Source organism: Myxine glutinosa, chromosome 1, assembly GCF_964187855.1.
Source record: "Myxine glutinosa chromosome 1, kmMyxGlut1.1, whole genome shotgun sequence".
Classification (NCBI taxonomy): Eukaryota; Metazoa; Chordata; class Myxini; order Myxiniformes; family Myxinidae; genus Myxine; species Myxine glutinosa.
The window spans coordinates 63,344,260-63,371,110 of record NC_136261.1 but is presented as its reverse complement, the minus strand read 5'-3'; the positions used below and the strand labels follow the sequence as shown (position 1 = coordinate 63,371,110).

General features: G+C 45.2%; 1 protein-coding gene across 3 annotated transcripts in view; it reads right to left on the bottom strand.

Annotated features, from left to right (window-relative positions):
* Positions 1-17,518, bottom strand: part of LOC137424697 (T-cell surface glycoprotein CD4) — a 35,361-nt gene extending 17,843 nt beyond the window's left edge. Inside the window, exon 1 of one of the 3 annotated variants that reach the window (XM_078772436.1) lies at positions 17,306-17,518. In XM_078772436.1, the coding sequence (XP_078628562.1) occupies positions 17,306-17,360 (55 nt within the window). In that variant the 5' untranslated portion in view covers positions 17,361-17,518. The remainder of the gene's footprint in view (positions 1-17,305) is intronic. The other 2 variants (XM_078772433.1, XM_078772438.1) reach the window with 2 other exon arrangements.
* Between the last annotated feature and the right edge of the window lie 9,333 nt (positions 17,519-26,851).

The window sequence follows — 26,851 nt, the reverse complement described above, 5'->3', positions numbered from 1 at the left end:
TGTGAATTACTATTCAGGTCTTTGCTTATCAAGGTGTAGTCGATTAAAGGTTGTTGTGATTAAAGGGTCAGGAGCCCTTCTGGGAAAAAGGAGACCGGAAACGGAAGAAGAAAAGACACGAGGTCCGGGAGAAGCGACGATTCTTCTTCTTCCTCGCCGAGCTCGGACGGGAGCGGGATCGCCATTGAGCCACGTAAGAGACTCGGCGTTTCAAAGCCCGTCTGGCGAGAGGAGTTACCGGGACGTGTAACTACCCTTTGACACGTCAAGTCACTGTGGGTTCGTGCACGGAACCAAGCATCCGGCACAGTTCGCCTCACCGTCTACAAGGCCGCGTACGGCTCGCACCTTGGGGCCTCGCGCGCTGGGCAAGCCGCGTGTTGCTTTGCCCGCATTGCTTTACCCGCTTTGCTTGGCCAGGAGGTGTGCGCTGCAGCCGTTGTTCCCGGTACGGGACGTGCCCGGTGGAAGCACGTCAGGAAGGGTCCGTTCAACCGCCCATGTGCGGAGATCGAACTACAGGAGGACGGAGACATTGTGAGAGACATTGACTACAGAGGGAGTCGGGAGTGGGGCTCACGTGAGGAATGTATAAGATGGCCATCTTAGAGTTAATGTAGATGAGTTTACATCTTTGTACTATTGATTGCTGATGGTTGATGGTTGATTGCTTGGGGAATATATCATTGATTATTCCGGATCCTTGGTGTGGCGTTTTTTCTTGGTTGGAATTAATATTGATTGCGTTACGAAAGCGCATACATAATAAATCTTTCTGGCGGAGTTCCTCTCACGGTCCGGGGGTCACCGAGACCAGGTCGTCACCGGGAGGACCACGTAACAAATGCCAGACTCGTCGACGCTGAGGAGGCTCTCTGAGAATGGTCAGAGAGATGTCTACTTTGACAAGCACATGATCAGATGAGCCGATTGGAGCAGAAGAAGAGCAGCAGACATTTTCAGGGAAGTTTGTCATAACCAAATCCAGAAGAGAAGATGCTCCGTTGACTGAGATCCGGGTCGGGAAATTGACAGATTGTCAGTCCCAGTGAGTCGCAGAAGTCCTTTGCTGAAGAGCCATGGCTGGTGAGAGAGGTATCCACACCCAGCCAACTGGCATGGTGACAATTGAAATCACCACATATGAGGAAGAGAGAGTTGGGATGGGTAGATCGAAGTTGGTCCATATTATCAGACAGCGAGATGTAGATGGAGTCATCGCTGTTTGGTGGATGGTACAACACACATATGAACAAAAGGTGGCAGCGAAGGGGAAGCCTCGCGAGATCACGGCGAGGTCACGTCTTTTCGAAGCTGTTCCATGCGCTCACGCTTTCGAAGCTAAGTGATCTTTCACATTTGTGTTTTTGGCGTATCTTTATCTTTCTTTCGGTGTATGTGTCAGCCATTAGGGTTTAAACCCCATGACTCAATTGAGTATAACATCTGAAATTATATATCGTGCTTCTGAAAAACTGATTTGAACTCAGCTGCAGGCAGAGGCGAGTGGACAAAATGTGGTTTCGAGGCTCGACGTGCAGGGTGGATCCTTAGCCCAGTAAGCAAGTCCTTGAATGTATGTGCCAAACAGTAGATAATATGCTCGCGACCCACGTACAGGGAAAACATGTCGCTAAACGCCTTCTTCGCAAAGGGAATAATTAATTATATATCTTTGTAGTTTCTAGTATGTCTCCTAAAAAAGGACGTAACCAACCTCGGGAGAAATATAGACATTACATATCCTTGATTGTTAATGTATTCAGCACGTGTATCCAATCATTCATCTACCATTTAGCCTAGTGTATGAGAATATTTACTTCGGCCTGCGCTCGGGTCTGATATGTTTAGATAAAGAGCCAAAAAAGCTCAGCCTATCCCATGCTTACATCTGTTTGTCCAAGTTTGGCCTTCTGTAGGAAGGGACAATGGGAGGTGTTGTCGTTATGGCCCAGGGTTTGCTATGTCTTTAGCGCAGATTCTTGTCTGATATTTTGCTATAAATGAAATGACTATTTGCTTATTTTTCAGCGAGTGTCTTGAGAAATTGCCCGCTGCGTGTTAGGCGGTGCATTCTCGAGCCTTGCTCCACACTGTGTGTTTGTAATCGATCCCATTAAACATTGCTGCTCTGATTCTTCTTCTTCTTCCTTCCCATGAGGTCTTCGACCGACAATTTTGGTGTCAGAAGTGGGATCATCCAAGTGTGCAGACGAGGTGGACCCTCACGTTCCAGGTCGGAAAGGAGGCCTGCCGGCACCTAATTTGGGTAAGCAATTTTTGCACATCGAAATTGAAGCCTCCTGCCTTGCTTTGGACGTGTGGACCTCTGTCGGCTGTACCACCTGGCTTGCATTCCGAACCATATTTAGTTTAAACCAGAGCAGCAGTGGGTAATGAATCGATTATACAGGGCGCCCGAGATAAGGAGGGATATCCCTCAGGTAAGCTTCCAGCGTGGGAAGCAGGTAGACCCATATGTGGGTGATAGATAATAGGTGTTAAGTTACTCCGGCGTGAGAACTGCGTTTAAGGTTAGGGATCGGGGGGCGACCCGATCTTAGGACTACCAGGAGGGACTAGCCCAAGAAAGGTAGGACGATGAGTATTTTAAGTTAAGCTACGCACTGGATGTGTTGGAGTGAGCACAGGTATTTGTGTATAAGGGAATGAATGATCTGTCATTGCAGCGTGTATTTGTGTTTATTGTGTGTGTGTCATTGATGTGTGTCATGGATTGACAAGGGGTTCCCCAAATTGCCTACGGGCGTTGGGCAATCCGGATGAGTTAAATGGGAGTGAAAGTCAAAAATGATAGGCTGACAGTCCGACTGGGTGTTTATTCAACGGCATGGCCGGGGCTTGTATTTGGCCGACTTGGGATGGCAGAATGCGTTGAATGAAGGCAAGAATGACATGTGATGCTGACATGAGTCCAATCGGAAGGATGGATGGTTATGGTTTCACCCGGTCTGTTTATCTGTCTGTCTGTCTATCTGTGAATGGAAATTGAACTGGACTTCGACAGAAGGCAGGTGGGTGGTCACCTGCTGTGAATTGTGGTGGAACATTTGTGACGTCCCCTAATACGAGGGGACGAATTGGTTTGTAAATGTGTTGTGCAGGTACTTTCTCTGTAGGTAGCTAAATTCTACCTGGGATAAGTTCAGGTGGAGAGGGGAGTTGTCTCTGATGCCTTGCTCCACGGGGCAGGAATATTGTTGTCAAGTCTCATGTAACCTTGGTTAACGTATATCTACGGACAAGAGCTGCACTTTATTTTAGTAAGTGACTGGGAAAGTTTGTTTTAAAAGGTGCCAGCGGAGTTGTTTAGAGTTATGGAGGTCACAACTCGCTGGAACCTCTTTATTTATGTTTGGCTGACTTACATTGGCTAGTGTATGAGAAAAGGGGGACTGAAAATGCTTTGATTTTTTCGTGGATTGCCCATTGGGCATGTTTAGGATTTAATAGAGTGGTGGAGTTCTGTGAAATATAATGACGTTGTCTTATGGACACTTTGTGAGTGACTAGACACGTGCCTGAAAGGGGAAATTGTATTCATAACTCATGTGGGTTGTATCTGAAGAAAAGGTTTAAAAGGAAGTGAGAAGAAGGTCATGGAAAGTGCAAAGATGATTGGAGTGGAAAGTCGAATCAGATGGATTACTTGTCAATGACAGGTGACTGCAGGAATTGATGAGAAAGTGGAGGAAAAGGTTATAAAAGTTGATGGAAAAGACAAGAAATAAAGAAAAGTGGTTAGTTATGGACTGTTGTTTTGTGATAAGAAGGTGATTGGGGGCTGGTGAAGATTGGATCACGGCTCTGCAGACCAAGTGAACAGAACTCCACCAGGTATATGGGAATCACATCAATTAAATTATTGCTCAAAGGGAGGCTCGTTATTTTTCAGATAATTTTTCCAGTGGGTTTATACTGGTGTGAAATTCGCGTATCTAGGAAGGAAGGGAAAAAAATGTCCAGGTATTGATAGGATAACAGTGAAATTTTGAAGTGAAGTGAAGGATAACAGTGAAGTGTTAGTGTGTTCGTTGCGATTTTTGGGAATGGCAGGGTACTGTCGTACATGGATAATTGACTATGCGTTACTAGCAAAACCTCTATATGAGGCGACGAAAAACGACCAGCCACGGATGGTGAACTGGATGGACAATCGAATACGCTGCTACGAAGGACTCAAACGAGCCCTGATAACGGCCCCAACCTTAGGCCTTCCCGATTATAAAAAGGCCTTCACACTTTTCACCCATGCAGTAGGGGGATTCGCACAATCCGTATTAACTCAGACTCATGGAGATAGGGAACGTCCAGTAGCCTATTTCAGCAAAAAGCTTGATGCGGTAGAACAAGGCTTTCCGCTGTGTTTACAAGCCGTGGCGGCTGCCCGATACGCAGTTGAGCGGACGGCCGACATAGTTATGGGACATCCGGTCCTTTTACAGGTACCGCATTGCGTCCATACACTACTACAACAGCGAAACACACAGCATCTCACAGCCACTCGACTGATGCAATACGAAACGGCATTAATTATGGCACCCAACGTGACGGTGATGCGGTGTACCGTTCTTAACCCAGCGACACTTTTGCCAACAAAGGAGGAGGGAATCCCGCACGTTTGCACGGACGTGGTCCAATTAATATCAACGGTAAGGCCTGACTTACAGGACACACCGCTATAGGAAGCCGATCACACCTATTACGTCGATGGTTCAGCCAAACGGGCTTGGGACGGATCCCTGTTATCTGGGTACGCAGTATGCTCGGATATGGAGACGGTCGAAAGCGGCCGCCTCCCGCCCACCTGGTCAGCACAACAAGCTGAACTGTACGCACTCACGAGAGCGTGCGAAGTAAGTGAGGAAAAAGCAGTGACAATTTATACAGACTCGACATACGCACACGGAGTGGTCCACGACAAAGGGGCCATATGGAAAATGAGAGGGTTCCTCACTTCAGCGGGAGCACTCATTAAAAATGGGGACTTAGTGCGAAATCTGCTTCATAGTATTATGCTTCCACGTGAAATAGCTGTAGTTAAATGCCGAGGTCACCAGCGTACAGACGACGCTGTGGCCCGTGGAAACGCCCGAGCCGACGGAGCAGCAGCACTAGCGGCAAACCAACAGGTTGGGTATAATATGCCAGTCGTTACGCGCAAACAGGGCGCTAAAGCGACTGCCCAGACAGACGTTCCGACATCCGCACCTACAGAGTTCGATGTAATACAATTACAAGCCGCGGCCTCAAACGTAGAACATCAAGATTGGATTAAATTGGGAGCTCAGCGCCCCGCAGAAGGACAAATGTGGACGATTAATGACAAACCCGTGGCACCGCGAGCTTTATTACCATGGTTGGCACGCATGGCGCATCAAAATGGCCATGTGTGCCATAGGGGGGTGATGAGGCAGGTCACTTCCACCTGGGCAGCACCAGGCCTTTCGACTGTGGTTACCATGGTCTGTCGCTCGTGCGCTATATGTCAACGGCATCGGCGCCAGTGGATATGGCAGCCCTTGAATTACCTATCATGGATGACATGTTTTTAAAGTTTTGCATAGGTCTATCCCATGTGGCATGCAGCATACATGAACGCGTTCGGGAGGCCCTGCCGGAGCCGCAAGCAAGCCTATCCACACCGTCGAGGCAGGAGATTACGTGCTGGTGAAGCATTTCACCCGTAAGACTGCGCTCAAACCAAGGTGGACGGGGCCATACCAAGTTCTTCTGATCACACCAACAGCGGTGTTTTGTGAGGGCAAGTCGTCCTGGGTACATGCCACACATTGTAAGTTGGCCATACCCACAAACACAGACACCTCAAACGCACCACCACAGATCGAGGATGCTGCACCACCGCCTGTTAGGGGTGGCAATCACACTTAGTTTAATATACCGCTTTGCCAGCACTGCACCTGCCGCGTCACGCCTCAAGTGGGGGGACACGAGGGCATGGGCGAACACGGAGACATATGCATATGGCGACCAAACCGTTAAGGTCTACCGGCAGAGAGTTATCTGGGGTCAGAGGATAAATATACCCTGCTGCCATGTAAAGGAAGACGTATGGACACGGATAATGTGGAGGGCGTTGTACACAGACTCACATGGAAGGAAGACAGGTTTTGCTGCCCTCAGTCGTTTGAAGCAAGCGTCACGACAAGGCAGCGCACCAATAGTAAACATGGCCAGGCCAGGTTACAAATGGGGAAAGGACTCGAACAATTTAACCACGCATGTATTACTGAACAGCGGCACTACTCTGATACTACAATGTGAATTCATGACGTCACAGACCCCCTACGACTATAGGCCACCATGCATCTCATACATATTAATTCCGCACCGACGGATCGAAAGCAGGAAAAAGCCAAAGGAAAATACGTATTGGACAGTGACCCGTGCAATGGCGAAGGTACAGAACCGATCACGTTGTTGGATGTGCATGCATTTTCCCCACACCAGTACGACAGGGATAGAAATGGTAGTGCTGCCCCTGTCCCTACGAGATATGTGCTCAGGACCCTTGCGTACCCCATGTCTGACCACAACCTTGGAACTGATAGGCCCAAAATCCCCAGCAGTGTGTTCCCGGGAGTTTCGATATACCCCACCCATTAAGCAGGCTTTGTTAGACAAACCACCTGATCCAGTCTGGGTGACAAAGCAAAAGGGACGGGTGTGTCTTATGGGAAAGGGACACGTTCAGATGGGAACCTCGGAATGTACCCATACCCTGCCATCCGATACCAGAGGGAGAGAAAAGGGAGGCCCCCTTGTAATAACCATAGATGACCAGGCCCAGCATAACGTAACCAAGCTAACAATATCTTGGGAAGCACCAAGCGCCACCCGCGTTGAGATCAGTAAATGCATGGCCTCGGCCCTTATCCCACCCCATGGAGTGATGTTTATTTGCGGAAATAAAGCATATCCATACTTACCCGACCAGTGGGGAGGGACTTGTTATCTGGGATCCATTTTTCCCAAGGTAAATTTGGTAAATCATGTATTATTAGATGTAGGGAAGATGATTAAAAGGAAGGTATTTTCGGAAATTGGTGAAAGTAAATATGGCATTTGAATTTCCAGACACGACACAGGAAATGCGGCTATGAATAAGCCAACCATCTGAGAGATAAGGTAACTAAATGCCAATTGGTGGGACGGGGGGCTAGGAATTTGACCATGGTGTGTGTAAGAAAGTATTTTACAGGATGGAAAGTGAAGAAGCCGCCGACAACGACTATGGTTCTGACCACAAAGGCCGTCGACCTGAATGGGCCCTTCAACAAGGCAGTTGTGACCAGCGCTCCAGAAAATTGTATTGAATTTTGTGATGACTGTGATACTTGTGTTGATCCCATGTGGGAACTGGCTGCTGCCTGTATTTATGTTTGTGATGACTGTGATACTTGTGTGGCAAGAGGAGGTGGCTTTAGGGATCTATGATTCCTGGCTTGAAATCGATGAACCTATTGATGCTTGGGATTCTGATAATGATTATGATTTTAGTTGGGATGATTATACCTGTGATTTAGAAAGTGTAGGTTCTTTTAAAGGTTATTGCTATTATGCCAGCAGTAAGGAGCGGATGGCAAACATATATCCGGGAGAACCACCATCACCACCACTTACACCACCCAGCAATCACATGTACAAGGCTTGATGGCATTGGACGTCGATTGTTTGCCCTAATTCGCGAGGACCACGCCTGCATAAAGAGGGCCCCTAAATCTGGCTGGCAACCGGGTCGCACTTACGCCGTGACGAGGGTGGATTCGGAATCTGGCCGGGCGGCAGCAATCTCTTAAACCAGGCGCCGTCGTCGCGAATCATGGCTAACAATTCATACGTTGAATGTTAGACGGCCAGTTAGGGCCGATATCTTTCTTGAGCATGCGTGACGCTATGTCGTGCCTAGCATGTGACTAATTGGGATGCTAATCACTTTGTATACGGTGTCTTTCCAAGGAGTTGTCTTGTAAAGACAAAGGAAGGAACTGTCAGCCATTAGGGTTTAAACCCCATGACTCAATTGAGTATAACATCTGAAATTATATATCGTGCTTCTGAAAAACTGATTTGAACTCAGCTGCAGGCAGAGGCGAGTGGACAAAATGTGGTTTCGAGGCTCGACGTGCAGGGTGGATCCTTAGCCCAGTAAGCAAGTCCTTGAATGTATGTGCCAAACAGTAGATAATATGCTCGCGACCCACGTACAGGGAAAACATGTCGCTAAACGCCTTCTTCGCAAAGGGAATAATTAATTATATATCTTTGTAGTTTCTAGTATGTCTCCTAAAAAAGGACGTAACCAACCTCGGGAGAAATATAGACATTACATATCCTTGATTGTTAATGTATTCAGCACGTGTATCCAATCATTCATCTACCATTTAGCCTAGTGTATGAGAATATTTACTTCGGCCTGCGCTCGGGTCTGATATGTTTAGATAAAGAGCCAAAAAAGCTCAGCCTATCCCATGCTTACATCTGTTTGTCCAAGTTTGGCCTTCTGTAGGAAGGGACAATGGGAGGTGTTGTCGTTATGGCCCAGGGTTTGCTATGTCTTTAGCGCAGATTATTGTCTGATATTTTGCTATAAATGAAATGACTATTTGCTTATTTTTCAGCGAGTGTCTTGAGAAATTGCCCGCTGCGTGTTAGGCGGTGCATTCTCGAGCCTTGCTCCACACTGTGTGTTTGTAATCGATCCCATTAAACATTGCTGCTCTGATTCTTCTTCTTCTTCCTTCCCATGAGGTCTTCGACCGACATATGTACCTATTGGGGTGACTTTAATAGGTTTCTCGGTGTTGGTTTTTCATACCTGTGTACAGAATCGTCGGTTTTTTTCGTATCGTGTATTCTGAGGCCTAGTGTAGTGCTAGTAGTAGTAGGCTACCGTGTCCTCAGACCTTGGCTTGAGGCTTTTGTTTTTTGTCTCAGCGGTTCTTCGATCGCGCTGCAACTACTGTCGGTCTCTGTTTTTCACGGTCTTTTCACCCATACTCCCTTGTTTTAAAATCTCAAAAAAAAAAATTTTTTTTTTCCCTTCCCTGTTCTTATCCGCTTGTACGTTCTTATTTGTTCTTTCGTTCTTCGTTCTTTTGCTCTTTCGTTCTTCGTTATTTGTTCTTTCGTTCTTCGACCACGTTGTTCGAGATCACGTGATCAAGTTGTTAATACATGTTTCATCTGTCCCCTGAAGAACTTTATTATTATGTCATATTCTATAACACTTTTTTCTACCTCTTCTATAAAAGGATGCTTTCGACTTGCTCACCAATTCTATTCATTCAAAAAAAAAATTCCATCTCTTACAGTGCATCTTTCATTCATTCCCTAAACTCTCCAGAACTCCACCCATCCTTCAGTGTCCTCAAACGTATTTTTGACTCGAATGTCTCAAGAAACTCATTTTGCAATAAATGTTCGTTTCCCATAAATCGTACACTTTTCAAAATCCAATCTCACCCCTCCCCTCCAAATCTTCCCCATCACCCATCTCTGTCAAATCTTCCCCCTTGCCCCTCCCCCCCAAATCTTCCCAAACACCCATCCATTTCAAATCTTCCCCCCTGCCCCTTCCCTCCTAAACTCCCCCCACACCCCTCCCCTCCGAGACTCTCACCCACTCCTCCCCTCCTAGACTCCCCTCTCACCCCTCCTCCTCAAAGCTTCTTCCCCGCTTCTTCCCCCTTCCAACTTTCACCTTCATCTTCCTCAACCTTCTGCCTCACTCTTCCCCCTCCTCAAATAACACCTCACTGCGCCTCACCCAAACACCATCAAACCTTTTGTCCGCCCCATTCTTCCCTTTCTCCAAGCTATTCTGTAATCTCTGACACACCTGCAACAACTCTCCCTACCTCTTCCTCCTCTTCCACATCCTGCCCTACCGCTCCCCCCCCTGTTCTGTATCCGATGCTCCCCCTTCCTCTTCCTTAACAGTATGGACCTCAAACATCCGGGGCCTTCGCTCAAACTTAACTGATCTCTCCATACAGGTTGCTTCTGACAAACCAGACGTGATCTGCTTAACAGAAACCTTCCTCCTTCATGATGTCTCTGATTCCTTGGTATCTCTCCCAGGTTACTCCCTCCTCCGGTATGATAGACCTGAGGCTGAGCAAATGTCTGCTGCTCTTCTTCTGCTCCAATCGGCTCATCTGATCATGTGCTTGTCAAAGTGGACATCTCTCTGACCATTCTCAGAGAGCCTCCTCAGCGTCGACGAGTCTGGCATTTCACTCAGGCCAACTGGCACGGTCTTCAAGCAGCCATCAATCATCTGGACTGGTCTCCCATCTCGACCGCCTCTGACATCAACTCATCCTGGGAATTCTTTCAAAGTAAATTGCTCTCTCTCATGCACAGATGTATCCCATCTCGTCTTCAGTTGTCATACCCTTCCTCCCGTCCATGGTACACGGATTCTTGTGGTGAGGCTGTTGCCCTGAAACAACTTGCTTTCGTCTCCTGGAAAGCAAATCCAACGGAAGGAAATCTCATTTCCTTTCACAAAGCCCGAAACAAGTGTGTGTCCACCCTCAGGAGAGCCAGGAAACAATATCTCACCGTTCTCAAGACCGAACTCTCTTATCTGTCTCCCTCTTCCAAATCCTGGTGGCGTCTGGTCAAATCTGTTTCTGGTGTTTGTTCCTGCTCCATCCCCTCCCTCACCTCAAATGGCCACACGGCTGACTCCGCACGTGAAAAAGCTGAATGCCTCAACTCTGTGTTTGCCTCTAAATCTTGTGTCCCAAACCCATCCCTCTCTGTACCCACTGTACCCAGTCGTACCCAGCTGCTCCTGGACTCTGTGTCCTTTCCTCCTGACAAGGTGGAAAAGTGTCTGTCAACCCTCGACTCTGATTCTGCAACTGGACCTGACGGCATCAGCCCACGGGTCCTAAAATCATGTTCTTCCGCTCTTTCACTCCCTCTCTCTGTTCTCTTCACCCTCTCTTTTGCTCAAGGTCATCTTCCATCTGCTTGGAAATCTGCCAACATCACCGCTTTGCACAAAAAAGGTGCAAAAACAGATCCCAGCAACTACAGACCAATCAGCCTTCTCCCAATTATCAGCAAGGTCATGGAATCCATCATTGCTTCAGATATGAAATCTTTCCTCTTCTCCAATGGCTTGATCTCTGATCATCAATTTGGTTTCAGACCTGGACACTCCACTCTGCACATGCTGCTTCTGCTTTCTCAACAATGGATGGAGGTCCTCAATGCCAAACAGGAAATTAGAGCAGTCTCCCTTGACATATCACGTGCCTTCGATACAGTCTGGCACCCCACTCTGCTCACCAAACTCTCCTCTTTTGGTATCCATGGAAATCTCCACGCATGGCTGGCGGACTTCCTCTCTAGTCGTAGTCAACGTGTGGCCCTGAATGGGTTTCTCTCATCTCCTCTTCCTGTTCAGGCTGGAGTTCCCCAAGGCAGTGTTCTGGGCCCTGTGCTTTTTCTGGTCTTCATCAATGATCTCTCTGACTCTCTTGAAAATCCTCTCTATCTCTTTGCTGACGACTCTACTCTCTGTCGCTCCATTCTTCATCCCTCAGATCGGCAGTCTGCAGCCTCCTCACTCTCTGCAGACCTTGACAAAATCACAGAATGGGCAAACAAGTGGAACATGTCTTTCAATCCTGGCAAATCTTACACTCTTACGATGTCTCTCCGAAAAGACCGACTGGACAACCCTCCCATCCACTTTCTGAATAATCCTCTCCAAGAAGTTCTGTCACTCAAGCTTTTGGGTCTCAATATCTGCCATGATCTTTCCTGGAAAAACCACATTTCAAATCTGGCCTCCAAAGCCAGTCGCCGACTGGGCATCCTCCGTCGTGCGAAGTCCTTCCTTGGCACACCTGAGCTCCTCACCACATACAAGGCTTTCATCCGCAGCTCAATGGAATACTGCTCTCCCCTCTGGGCTGGTGCTCCTGCCTCACACCTAGCTCACCTTCGCGCTGTTGAAACCAAAGCATTCAGAATCATTGGAATCTCCCGCGATGAAGCTAACTCCAAGGGCCTCTCACTCACTCACCGCAGGCAGGTTGGTGGTCTTTCCGTCTTCTACCGACTCCTCTCTGGCCTTGCCCCCCCAGCTCTCTCTGGGCTCTGTCCCGCAAATATTCCTACAGGTCGCACAAGATCTGCCTGCAACCCTCTTTTGGTTAAACTGCCAAAATCAAGACTCTCTGCTCACCTTCACTCCTTCATTCCTCTTTTCTCCCACCTCTGGAACAAACTCCCTCACTCTCTTCAATCCCACTCCACCTTCCAAGTCTTTAAAACAGCTGTTCACCACCATCTCTTATCTTCCCCCATCCAAAACCTTGATCTTTTCTACCCCCGCTAATTTCACCCCAATTCCCCTTTTTGAAATACCAACTTCTGTCCTGGAAGTCCTTGGTGTCCTTGTGCTTTATACTTCTCCCTCCCCCCCCCCCCCTTCCCATGCCTCCTCCCCCCGGGCCCTCTCCCTTCCACACATCTCCCTGCTCTCGGATGTTGTGTTTGTGTGCTTCCCCTTTTCTCCCCATCTTGTCTTCCGCTCCCTATTTTTGTGTATTTTGTTTGTCTGGTCGACTTGTTTGTGAAGTAAATGTTAGCTCTTTCACGAGCCTCGATTCAGTATACAAAAAAAAAGAAAAAAAAAAAGCCGTAGCCAAAGGTATTCCTGGGGGTGAGGTGGAGAGAGGGCAGTGGAGGGCGAGTGAGGAAGAGAGTTTTTTTATAAAGATAGCAACCCCACCTCGAGGACGAGGCTCAGGTCTATCATACCGGAAGAGGGAGTAACCTGGGAGAGATACCAATGCATCAGAGACATCATGAAGGAGGAAAGTTTCTGTTAAGCAGATCACATCTGGTTTGTCAGAAGCAACCTGTATGGAGAGATCAGTCAAGTTTGAGCGAAGGCCCCGGATGTTTGAGGTCCATACCGTTAATGAAGAGGAAGGGGGAGCATCGGGTCCAGAACAGGGGGGAGGGAGGGGTAGGGTAAGATGTGGAAGAGGAGGAAGAGGTAGGGAGAGCTGTTGAAGGTGTGTCAGAGATTTCAGAGATTTCAGAATAGCTTGGAGAAAGGGAAGAATGGGGCGGACAAAAGGTTTGATGGAGATTGGGTGAGGCACAGTGAGGTGTTATTTGAGGAGGAGGAAGAGCGAGGCAGAAGGTTGGGGGAGATGAAGGTGAAAGTTGGAAGGGGGAAGAAGCAGGGAGGATGCTTTGAGGAGGAGGGGTGAGAGGGGAGTCTAGGAGGGGAGGAGTGAGGGAGAGTCTCGGAGGGGAGGGGTGTGGGGGGAGTTTAGGAGGGAGGGGAGGGAAGGGGCAAAGGGGGAGATTTGAAAGGGATGGGTGATGGGGAGGATTTGGAGGGGAGGGGTGAGATTGGATTTTGAAAAATGTACGATTCATGGGAAACGAACATTTTTTGCAAAATGAGTTTGAGACCTTCGAGTCAAAAATATGTTTGAGGACACTGAAGGAGGGGTGGAGTTCTGGATAGTTTAGGGAATGTAGAAAGGAGGAACTGTAAGAGATGGTATTATATATATTTTTTGGAATGAATAGATTTGGTGAGCAAGACGAAAGCATCCTTTTGTAGGAAAAGAAGAAAACTGTGTTATAATATATGAGAGAAAATAGTTGTTCACAGGAGAGATTATAAATTTTAATCACGTGATCGCGTGATCGCGAACGAAGAACGAACGAACAAAAAAGAACAACAAATAAACGAATAACACCTGGGAAGGAAATATTTTTTGGGGTTTTTTTTTTTTTTTGAGTAGAGATATTAAACAAGGAGGTATGGGGTGAACGACTGGGACGAACCAGAGAACGAAAATAAATGCAGCGCATTCGACGAATCGCTGAGAGAAAAACACAACCACAAGGTCGGAGACGGTACGGTAGCCAAGCCTACGAGTACTAGGCCGCAGAATACTCGAACGCATTAACCGACGATTGTGTATACATGTACGAAAAATTAGCACCGAAAATTTTCCAAAAGATACGCTATAGGTACATACACCGAAAGATAGATACAGTCTCGACAAAAACACAATTGAGAAGGATCACTTAGCTTCGAAAGCGTGAGCGCATGGAACAGCTTCGAAAAGCTGAAAATGGTCTGATGTTTCGAGATGATTTGTACAATGTCAACTCAAGTAGAGCTTTGGGAGGATTCCGGAGAAGCCAACGAAGACTCGCAAGAGTACCTGAGTGATGATTTGGGCTTTGTTCATTTTCTTCCTTCTTTCCCTCATTATTTTGTGTTCTTCTGAGATCAGAGAGGGAATGAAGTGAACAATGGAGGACATTTTGAAGCTCGTGAAAACCTTCCTGCTATTTCAAGTTGAAGAACCTGAGCAACGAAGGAAGTTTGAAAGTTGAAATATTCAATCAATTCATGATGCTCAAGAGTAAAATAACAAGTGTCTGATGAGAGTCAAAACAAGCAAGGATAAACCTCCAAGTGAGGTTCATGAAAGTTTTCATGGAATACATATGAGGAAACTGCAAAAAGCTTCTCTGTGTTTGTAATCCAGACTCGTCTGTTCATTGTCAGCGTAGTTCAAGTTCTTCATGGACAACAATGAAAGAGTGGCCTTTCAACACCATTGAGGGTATTGAGGAAATCTGACAAGTACAAAGTGAAATATAAAAAATATTGTATCCATCGTCGAGGCTCATGGAAGAACTAGAACTAGTACAGCGAATGGATCAGGATGCAACGGGACAAAATAAACAGCAAAGGGGGGAGGGGGGGGGGGGGACACCAATAGCAGAGCTGAAGGTTAATACAGCGGGAGAAAGATAAACAATGTGTGTCGGGAAGAATGGGCGACAGGAGAGGATGCATGTGGTGGACAAGATGGATAAAGAAGGGAACTCTCAGGAGGGAAATCTGGAAATTTGAAGGAGGAGGGATTGAGATTGAGGGGGGTTAACGAGGGTTGAAAATGGTTATGATTCGGATTGGGGACAATTTGAGATGTTGGTGAACACCTGCATTGAAGACCTGGAGGGAAGAATGAGTTTAAGAGGATGTGGAAGTTTGTTCCACAGGTGAGAAAACAGAGGGAGACATGAGTGGAGGTGAATAGTGATCCTGGGTTTAGGTAGTTTTACCAGAAGGGGTTTGATGGGTGTGCCGTGTGTGCCCTGCAGAAACAAGAGCGGGTGAGGGGGGCTGACAAAGTACAGAAAGAGCGGAGGGTGCAAGATCAGAAAGGAGGTGGGAGAAGACAGAGACCATCAATCTGTTTGCAATGGAAAAGTGAAAGGCCGAAAGACCCAGCTTCATCCTGGGAGATAGCAATAATCCTGAAGCGCTTCATTTCAAGGGCATCAGGCTGAGCAAGGTGTGAGGCAGAGGTACCAACCCAGAGGGGAGAGCCTGCCGATATGAAGTATGGGCGGTGTAAGGGCAGAGCGTGAATGAAGTTGTCAGCAAAAAGATAAATGGTATTTTCCAGAGTCAGAGATTGTTGATGAAAATTAAGAAAAGGACCTGTGGTCAGGTTCACTATGTTAACAAATATAATTTCGTTCAATATTTTGGGAGATTCGCAAACCTGTACATTTTTGGAATCACCAGAGCATGGAGAATCCGAAAATCAATGTTGGCATTTGCACAGACACCTGCATGGCCGCCATTTTGGATTTTCAAAATGGCCACCATAAAATACATATTTTGCGCGATCTCGGCTTCTAGTCAACCTAGAAACTTCATTAAATATGCTAATCCTACGTTTTCTGGGTCAAGGAATCCAATAAAGGCCTCAAAATAGTGATCAGGATTATAGAAAAGCAACAAACAAAGGTAATTGAAAACCATTGTCTTTATATTTGTGATATAACTGTATTACATAATACATGATATTGCAAGTCCTTTGAAGTTATAGGTATGGGTTTATAAAGCAAGAAAGCAGCCTTGTTAGTATCAGATTGAACTATAAGTCCTATACACAGGATCTACTCGGTCTATACCGTTCAGGAATATGCTTTTACAGATCTTCATCACTGTCCTGAGTGTCATCTGGAAAGTCCTAAAAGTGAAGCAAGTGTTTGGATTAGAAGTCTAATGATCCCACCAATGGTTTTCTTGACCCAGAAAACATAGGATTAGCATATTTAATTAAGTTTCTAGGTTGACTAGAAGCATGGGTTGGGGCAAATTATGTATTTATGGCGGCCATTTTGAAAATCCAAAATGGCGGCCATGCAGGTGTCTACGCAAATGCCAACATTAATTTTTGGATTCCTCATGCCCTGAATATTCCAAAAATATATAGTTTTGCTAATCTCCAAAATTTTTGAACGAAAAAACATGGTGAACCTGACTATGGGCCCAAAACACTGCCTTGGGGTACTCCAGCCTTAACAAGAAGGGGAGATTAAATGATTCGGTTGAGAGCCAAACATTGGCTCGGGGAGTCGAGGAAGTCATCAAGTGATTTGTGGAAATGGCCTGAGATGCCACAGGCAGAGAGTTTGGAGATCAAGGCAGGATGCCAGGCTGTATGGAAAGCTCGAGATCTATCTAATGGTACGGTCCTGATACGTATGATATTGAGGCCTTTCATCCATTGTTGGGAGGGCCAGAACAGCATGGCCCAGGCAGTGACCCTGTCTGAATCCAGGTTGGCGATTCCAATGATCCTGAAAGCCTTGGTTTGCACAGAATCAGGCTGAGCAACATGTGAGGGAGGGGAGAGCAGTACTCCATCAAGCTGTGGATGAAAGCCTTGTCACTGGATAGAAGTACAGGTGTGCCAAGGAAGGACTTTGAACGATGGAGAATGCTCAGTCGGTGGGTGGCTTTGGATGCCAACTTTGAAATGCGGTTTGACTGAGATATATAATGTCTAAAATTGAGACCCAGAAGTTTGAATGAATGAATGAACCTCCTCGAGAGAATTGTTAAGAAAGTAGATTGGAGGGTTTACCCGACAGTCCTTTCGGAGAGATAGAGATTTGTCAGGATTGAAAGACACATTCCAAGACAGGTTTATGACCAGCTCATGAATTATTTTCAACGTCTGAGGAAAGGGAATGATCTTTGTTAAAAGCTGAACTTGCAAAGTGAACTCATATACGACGCATGCCGAGCTGAACATGTATTCCTGAACTTCGTAGTATTTGTCCGATCATGTGCATTATGTTTTACAATTACAAAATGAAATTGTACTTTTATATTCAGACTCGATGAAGGAGATTTTGTATTTTATCTGCAATAAGGAAATGTACTCACACGGAAGCAGAATGAAGAATGTCAGGAGACCTTGAGGAATGTTGGAGTTTGCCATGATGAGAATGTGTTAAAACCACCAGAATTTCTGATCAATAAATCGATCGTCTTTAACCTTCTGAAATTATTTATTGGACTTCGAGCTTTTATTGATCCTGAAAAATGAACAACCAGCTCGTCTGGACTGGGAAGGGGAAGGGTGAAATATCTTTTTATGACACATCATGTTCCACAGGAAATGAATGTGAAGAGATGACATTGTGACACAGCGGACAAAGCTGGATGATTACACTTCCTTATTTTGAGAAATGTACAAACATGATCGACTATATTAGAGCTTTGTGTACAAGGACAGACTGAAAATCATGATTTATTAAATGCTCTTTTCAGTTACATTTGTATTTAAGTATTTCCAGAATAGTTTTGTCTCAATCTGTTGGGACCAACATGTCGTCATCTCAATGTGCATGAAAAGATAGTGGGAATTCTGTTGCTTGACTTGGTCTGAATATATCTGAATTGGTCTGATTGGTCTGAATATATCATAACACTAAAGGGCTGAAAGAAAGAGTTTTGGGGACTTGGGGGCAGTGACGGTTTCGATAATATCTTAGGTAATCTTAACCTCCTCCACCCAAGATGGAGTGAGGTTATGTTTTCACCCATGTCTCGGTCTGTCTGGGAGCAGGGTATCTCAAAAGGTTATGGACAGATTCGGATAAAAGTTGGTGGGCAGGTTGGGTGTGTGAAAAGGACGAATTGATTAGATTTTGGTGAAGATCCAGATCCGAGAATTTTAAAACTGATTCTTCATCACAAAGAGTTGGTGCTAAAACCGATATCGAGCACGATATGATGATTCGGGTAGGTGACAAGAACAAGCCGATTATATATTGATTAAGGTCCGGATACAGATCCGACTTATCAATGGGACACAGAACGTAAACTGTTCAGCCTGGTGGAGGGATGTGCGCTCTACCGAGTGTCGTTCTACTCTGTACCTCCGTAATAGGTTTTCGTTACCACGATAACTTGAGAACTGCTGAAGGTATCTAAGTCAAAGTTGGTACAGTGCAGGTATGTACAATGAAATAAACAAGAACTGATGAAATTTTAGGGTTGGGAAGTCAAAGCTCAAAGGTCACAGTCAGTACAAAAATTCTGTTTCCGGGCTAACTTATGAACTAGTGATGGGATTTTGAACAAACTTGATAAAAGTGTTTCGTCTGATGAAAAGATGAACTGATTCGATTTCGGCATCAAAGGTCAGAGGTCTTGTCACGTAAAAATGTGATACCTGAGAACAGCTGAAGGGATTTAAATCAACCCTGTTTCAAGTATGTATGATGACGTAACAAGTGAATAAAAAAAAATGGATGCTAAATTAACAAGGCAATGTCGGGATGACAAATTACAGTCTAAAAAAGGTCCTAAACAAGATCGGGATGATGTTAATTTAGAGAGTAGCTATTAGTATTGCCATCACATAACAATACACTTCATCAGTTAAGCTTCAAGATTCTACAAACACTCCACTGGCTACCACAGTACTTGATTACTCCTGTAGTGTAGCCACATAATGAGACTCTACAAATTAGCAGCCGAGTATAATGTTATAATATCAGTACATGATCATCTTATTACAAACTGCATGGACATCTCTAATAACAGCATTCTATCATTATCTGCATTTGTGATTGGTTACTCTAAGTTGATAAAAAATAAAAGTAGGAAAGACAACTGAAGCTGCAAGAGGTCCCTGAAATTATATTGGAGCTTCTCATACTTATGCAGAAATGAACTATAGGAGCTTCTAATACTTTTAGCTAGGCATAGCCCAAGACAATAGTCTGGAGGCAGTGATGTCGGGATTATGTGATGGCAATCCTCTTAGCTACTCTCTAAATTAACATCATCCCGATCTTGTTTAGGACCGTTTTTAGACTAATTTGTCATCCCGACATTGCTTTTTTAATTTAGCATAATTTTTTTATTCACTTCTTCCTGTAATTTTTACAATGTGGAATAACACAATGGTACGGTACTCAGACAATACCCAATCTTGGAGCAAAAGTGCAAAGATATCTTATTCAGCAAAGTCAAACACTGCACATGTTCCTATATTGTCTTACATAACCCTGACTGTATCTTGCAGCTCTGTCTTACTGCTCATTTCTCAAAGAGTAATGTTTTCATCCAGCTTCAGGCAACACAATGACCGGCACTTAGAAATGCCAAAATAACTGGTGTGCGTTCCCTCTAACCAATAGGGGGAGGGGAGGCAGAGGGGAGGGGCGGAGCCTCTCGAGGAAATTTCTGCATGGCCGGACACGTGAAAGACACTCTCGTGGGTTTTACTGTTTTGTTCACTTGAAGTGTCAATAAAACTTATTATACACTCGAACTGCAAATGTCCTCGATAAACTACAATGAGAGGACGAAAAGATACTCCAACTTTTGTTTTGTATCAGTGGGTGGGGCCGACATTCTTTTATCCGCATCATCCCTACGTTAGTACGTAGAGTCGACGGTGCCAACGCACTCTCTGATGATAATAGTTTTGTAAAATTAACTTCAATGAAGAACTTATCAAGACAACATATAAGTATTTATCTGTGGTATCCAAATCCTGGTTCTGGGAAATCAGAAGACCTCGGTAATACTTGAGTAGATTCTCGCCAGACAAAAATATCTCACTATATATCATCAGAAAAACGTTAGTCAAACACACTGTACACATGTCACACTTTCTTATCTGCGCATGCGCATATCAAGGTTCAGGGTTGATCGAGTAAGCGTGGCCTTGTCAAACTACGATGGTTGGTTGAGTACGAGAGAACACGCTCTCACAGAGTATGTGTAAATATTGAACTGTATAAATGAACTGGAGAAACAAATGATAACAAAGGATTCTGAACCAAGTGAAACCCCAGTCATTGCCATTGAGAGGCCCAGCTCAGAAATACACACCGTCTGAATAATTATTATAATATTTGAGTAGATGATGTTCTACTACTGATTTACAAATGTTGTAGCACAAACTTTATAGACGTGCTCACCAATGGCGTACTGAGGGTGTCTGGCATAATTTTTTATTTTAAAAAAAATTACAATTGTTCTCCCTGCACCCCATGCTTCCACCTCCCTCTCCCAAATCCCCAACCCCAGTAACCATAGGTAATACTAATAGGGCATAGACAGAAGGAAAATGGATCTTTATATTTAAATATTAATTAATCGACCATTGACCACTCCAGTCGAAGCAGTATGCCAAAATAAAGATGAAAGGAACACTAAATGTCAGTTCAAATATTTATTAAACTAGGGGGCCCGTCGGTCCATTGGACCAAATTTTAATTGGGGAAATTGAGATCTTTGTGGACTTTTGAGTGTTCAGGGACTTTTGAGTCATCAGGGTCATCTGGGTCTTTTTGGTCCTCGGAGACGTTTGGGTCATCTGGGTTTTTTGGGTGCTTGGGGACTTTTGGGTCCTCATGGACTTTTGGGTGATCTGGGTCTTTTGGGGTCATCTGGGTCCTCAAGGGTCTTTTGGGTCCTTGGGGACTTTTGGGTGATCTGGGTATTTTGGGGTCATCTGGGTGTTTTGGGTCATCAATGACTTTTGGGTCCTTGGGGACTTTTGGGTGATTTTGGTCATCGCGGACTTTTGGGTGATTTGGGTCCTCAGGGACTTTTGGGTCATCTGGATCTTTTGGGTTCTCTGGGGGTCTTTTGGGTCAAGCGTTTTAGGGTCTTCCAAGGTCTAAGGGGTCTCGGCAGTCTAAAGGGTTAAAAGCACATTTGAATAGTACGTAATTAATTAATAGACGTGAAAAAGTATGACAAACATACACACACACACATACACACACACACACACACACACACACACACACACACACACACACACATGCACACACACACACACTCACACACACACATGCACACACACACATGCACACACACACACCTTCGTTTATAGTAGATTCAATTCCCGTGGTTTCCGTGTTCAGGCTGTTTATACGACGCCATCAGTGATGCGCCGGCGTAACGAATCTGGCGCCGAGAAACTGACTCGAGAAGGTTTATTGATCACGTGGTTTGCTTTTACCTCGACCGCGACTAGAGGGATCGTGATCACGTGTCCTATGTGCGGTGTATACACGGAGGTATATGTATAGAACCTGGAGAGCCAATGAGATGCGGCACAGCATTAGCAGCCGTGAAGCCGAGTGGCGGCCATATTGGCGGGCCGAATGTTTTGTCAACAAACCATTGCGCCCATCGGTGACTAATACTAGTAATAGACTCGACAGAAGAAGTAAAATTTAATATTGTGCAGTTGAAGTTGAAACCAGTATATCAATGGTCATTGAAGAGAATGGAATACTTGTTGCACTTTTCTTTCTGTCTGTTTATTGGACACATTAAAGAATAATATACTCATAGGCAAAAGTTATTGTGACATGGAATTTTTTCATTGGTAATCTTGTGAATGAATTTTTGGATTTGAACCAGAGAAAGAGTGTGTTAAAATGGTCGAAGAAACGCAACCAAGCAGTTGTTTTTCGAATTGCACGAAATTTGCAAGAAGCATGACATATTCGAGAAAAATGGCCAGCAATGTTCACTTTAAAAGGCCAGACAACCAGACGCTTATCATTTCCACTCAATGCAGTCTTAAGAAGTGCAGAAGTCAGAAAAACACCTCTATTCATCGTTCTGGAACAAGTTCGACATACCACGCCTCGGGGAAAATGACAGATGGAGAGCTATAGGTATGCTTCAGTCTGGTACCTCGCAGCGTGATGTTGCTCGTCGATTCAACATCCATAGAAACACCATTTGGCACAGCTTCACCGAGCTGACGGTAGGACACGTGTCTACAGGTGCACAGGTGAACGTTACATCAGGCCATGTGTTCTGGAAGGGGATCATTTTGGAGGTGGGGGCATTATGATCTGGGGTGGGATAACAGCTGCAGCAAGAACGCCAATGATTGTGATTGAGGGGAACTTGAATGCTGTGAGGTACCGAGACGAGATTTTGCAAATGGCCGCTTTACCGTTTTTGCAACAGAACGGCCCTGGAGTGACGTTTCAACACGATAATGCCAGACCACACGTTGCTCGAGTTGTACAGCAGTATCTTAATCAGAACAATGTTAATGTGTTACCCTGGCCTGCAAGATCCCCTGATTTGTCACCCATTGAACACGTCTGGGATGAAATGGAGCGACGTTTACGACGTCATCCGAATCCTCCAAAAACGCTGCAGGAACTCCACCAAATCCTTCCTCGGATATGGAATGATCTTCCCAAGGACTTTCATCGACGTTTAGTGGCCTCAATGAGGCGAAGGTGCCAGGCCTGCATCAATGCACAAGGTGGACACACTCGCTACTGACTGTGTGAACTTGCTTGTGAACCCCCTCTTGTGTTGTGGCTCATTTGCATATGCCAGGTGCACTGCTCTTATGGACTGTTGATCGTTACCATACCTTGAAACATTTGTCTTTCCATGTAATAACATTTCATTCGCGGCAGTAAAAGTTTAACACTGATTCTGTTTGTTGTTTGTGTGTCACAATAACTTTTGCCTTTGAGTATATATTTACAATGATTATGTCACACTGCAAGTCACTGCCTGAAGCATGATACTTTTCAATGGAAAATCTGTCAATAGTTTGTGTATGAAAACAAATGATACCAACGAAAAGGACAAATTTTTTTTTATACAAAAAGGCATACAAAACATTGTACAATTTACATCAAAGTACATCAGCTGTTATAATATAGTTTCTCTTTGGAAAGTATCAACTGGGAGGGCAATGTGTAGGCTACAACTGATACACACCCACCTGCAAACCCACAATTATTACAATGCACCTAACAAAAATGAGCACAAATCCTGACAAATTATAAATAGTACCAAGTCAATAAGTTGAAGACAGACTTGCAAACAGAATGTTGACAGCTTTTTCTGACGTGAACACTGCATTAAATGTATGTGGTCATAATTATCCAATGATGAACAGAGGTGTGGATCAACGGTTGATTCACTGGTGAGCAAATAGTACCAATTTACTGTATTTCTTTCTGATCTGCTTGTCCTTTACATCCTCATTCATCATTTTGACCACGTGATGGAAGCGTATCTTGCAATAACATCGTGAGACAGAGCAAATCAAAGTAAAGATATGGTTGCTGTCCACTTCACAATCAAACATGTGTTCCTCTCGGGTAGAATATGTTGACAGCCCAACCTCAGACAATACAAAACTGGGAACTGTAGATTTAATTCCACGTTCACTGGGCATTTTTCCATTGGTGACGGTAAGAAGCCTTTTGATATTGTCTCAGGGGACTAGATTTTGTTAATGTGACCTTTAAAAGAAACAAAAAACCACATTTGACATTTCGAAGCAAATAAATTGATCCTTGAAAGTGATGTAAACTGATATCGAACTCAATTCATGGACAGTTCTGTGTTAAACTTCTGTACGTTTTCCAGAAGTATCTCTTTATTTTGCACATTAGCCAAATTTTTTTTCAACAAAAACAAAAGCTAAATTATGACTGGGATTACGGACAGTAAAATTACAGTTCAGTACTTCGTGTAACCCCCACGAGCATCCAGGAGAGCACGTACACGTCGAGGCATGCTGTTCACGAGATTTGCCAAGGTTTGGACAGGAATTGCTTGCCATGCAGTGACAATAGTCTCCTGCAATTCACGCACAGAGGTAGGCTGCTGGTCCAAGTTGTCGATTTGACACGTTAATTCTGCCCACAAGTTCTCTATCGGATTCATATCCGGGGACATGGCAGGCCACTCCATATGCTCTACATCATGGTCAGCAAGAAAGTGTTGGATCATGCGAGCTCAATGAGGCTGTGCATTGTCATCTTGGAAGACAAAGTTTCCCCGAAAGGCTGCACGAGCAAATGGAAGCAATGTTTCTTCCAGAATGACCCTGTACTTGAACTGGTTCAGGTTCCCATTCAGAACAACCAGGTCAGTTTTGCCCCCTGCATGAAAAGCAGCCCAAACGGTCACCCCACCACCTCCAGCTTGGACTCTTGGCACTATACAATCTTTGTTGTCTTTGTTGTAGGCTTCATGCACTTGTCTGCGCACTCGGACGCGGCCATCTTGACGAGAGACCAGAAATCTAGACTCGTCACTGAAGGTCATGTGGTTCCAGTGTCCTGGCTGCCATTGACGGTGCTCTCTGGCCCACTGCAATCGGCGCTGGCTGTGTTGTCTGGTCAGGCGTGGCTTTCTCAGGGGATGCCTGGCACGATAGCCTGCTTGAACCAGTCGTTGGTTGACTAGCCTTCTGGATACAGGCACATTTGTCAGTTGCTGCAACTCAGCCCTAAGCCGATTAGCTGACTTGGTACGGCCATTGCAGACCAACCGGTGCAGCTGGCGATCATCCCTCCTTGTGGTTCTGCGGGGACGTCATGGCCTCGGTATTGGAGTAGGGACACCCCTCTGAGCATTTCGTTTCAGGATCTTTGACACCTGACCTTGAGTGATGCCATACTGCCGAGCAATAGCACGCTGTTTCATGCCAGAATTTCGTAAAGCCACCACTCCATGACAAACAGCATTGTCAAGTTGACGGACCATCTCCAGAGGAAGCGGCAATAACTTTTGTAGATGTGCAGCAGTTGTTTTCCACTAATACAGAACGCAACAACCCTTATATACCCGATTGTGAAGCCAATCGTCAAATGTGCCTGTCCTTACATTTTGTCATGCCACCTGTGATATAATCCTGTTGTTGACTTTTTGCTGTGAAAGACAATCAGTGACATGGTTCTTTCAACAAAGACATCACCGAAGGGTAAAAGAAACTCACCAGATTGATATACTGAGTTCAGAAAGTAAACCCAAGTCAAGAAAAAAAAAAATTCCATATTAAATGCCAAGTCTGTATAAACGAAGGTGTGTGTGTGTGTGTGTGTATGTGTGTGCATGTGTGTGCATGTGTGTGTGTGACTGTGTGTGTGCGTGTGTGTGTGTGTGTGTGTGTGTATGTTTGTCATACTTTTTCACGTCTATTAATTAATTACGTACTATTCAAATGTGCCAATTAACCCTTCAGACTGCCGAGACCCCTAAGACCTTGGAAGACCCTAAAACGCTTGACCCAAAAGACCCCCCGATGACCCAAAAGATCCAGATGACCCAAAAGTCCCTGAGGACCCAAATCACCCAAAAGTCCGCGATGACCAAAATCACCCAAAAGTCCCCAAGGACCCTAAAGTCATTGATGACCCAAAACACCCAGATGACCCCAAAATACCCAGATCACCCAAAAGTCCCCGAGGACCCAAAAGACCCTTGTGGAATATCTTGAAAAATAAACGAATTATTAACTTCTAATCTGGTGTGTGGGTGTATCTACGCATAAGGAAGAACGCTATTGAAAATTGGGTCGCCACGTCAAAATCCAAGATGGCCGCCTTGCGTCTTCCACTCTGTCAACTCACATCACTTCACCGACGGGGGACCTAGGCGTAACGCTTGTTCTCCTTTACTTTGGAATTGAACTCGCCTGTGGTGAGTTGCAGGTGCCTGCAATATAAAAATCACTCATTCAACCAGTTTGAATAGAGTAAAGGAGTCATTCTGCTGTTTTGTGTCACTGTGTGTACCGCAATGAGCATAGAGAAAGAAAGGAAACCAGAGAATAGTCTGTGGAGGTCAGACAAAAGATTGTAGCCAAGCATGGACCATCTCGAGGCTACAAGTCCATCTCCAGAGAATTTGATGTTCCTGTGTCCACCGTACGCAATTGTTTCAGGAAGTCTAAGCCCAATCGCACTGTAGCCAACCTCCCTGAACGTGGCTGCAAGAGAAAACTTGATCGAAGATTGCAGCAAAGGATTGTTTGAATGGTGGAGAAAGCACCTCGATCAACTGCCAAACAGATTCAAGCTGACGTTCAGACACAAGGTACGACAGTTTAAACTCGCACCATCCGTCGCCAACTCGATGAAAGGGCGTTCTATGATAGGAGACCTAGGAGGACCCCACAGCTAAGAAAGCTCGACTGGAGTTTTCCAAAATGCACCCGAACAAGCCAAATCCTTCTGGAAGAATGTCTGTGGACAGATGAGACCAAATTAGAGTTTTTTGGTCAAGCACATCATCTCTATGTTTACAGAAAAAAAAATGAAGCCTTCAAAGAAAATAACATCTTCCCTACAGTCAAACATGGAGGAGGTTCTGTGATATTTTGGGGTTGCTGTGCTACCTCTGGCACTGGGTGCCTTGAATGTTTGCATGGCATCATGAAATCAGGAGACTACCAAGGCATTTTGGAGCGCAATGTTCAACCGAGTGTCAGAAAGCTGGATCTCTGTCGAAGGTCATGAGTCTTGCAGCAGGACAATGACCCCAAACACTCTTCAAAAAGCACCCAGGAATGGCTCAAGACAAAACGCTGGACTGTTCTGAAGTGGCCAGCAATGAGTCCAGATCTAAATGCCATTGAACACCTGTGGGGAGATCTGAAAACAGCAGTTGGGAGAA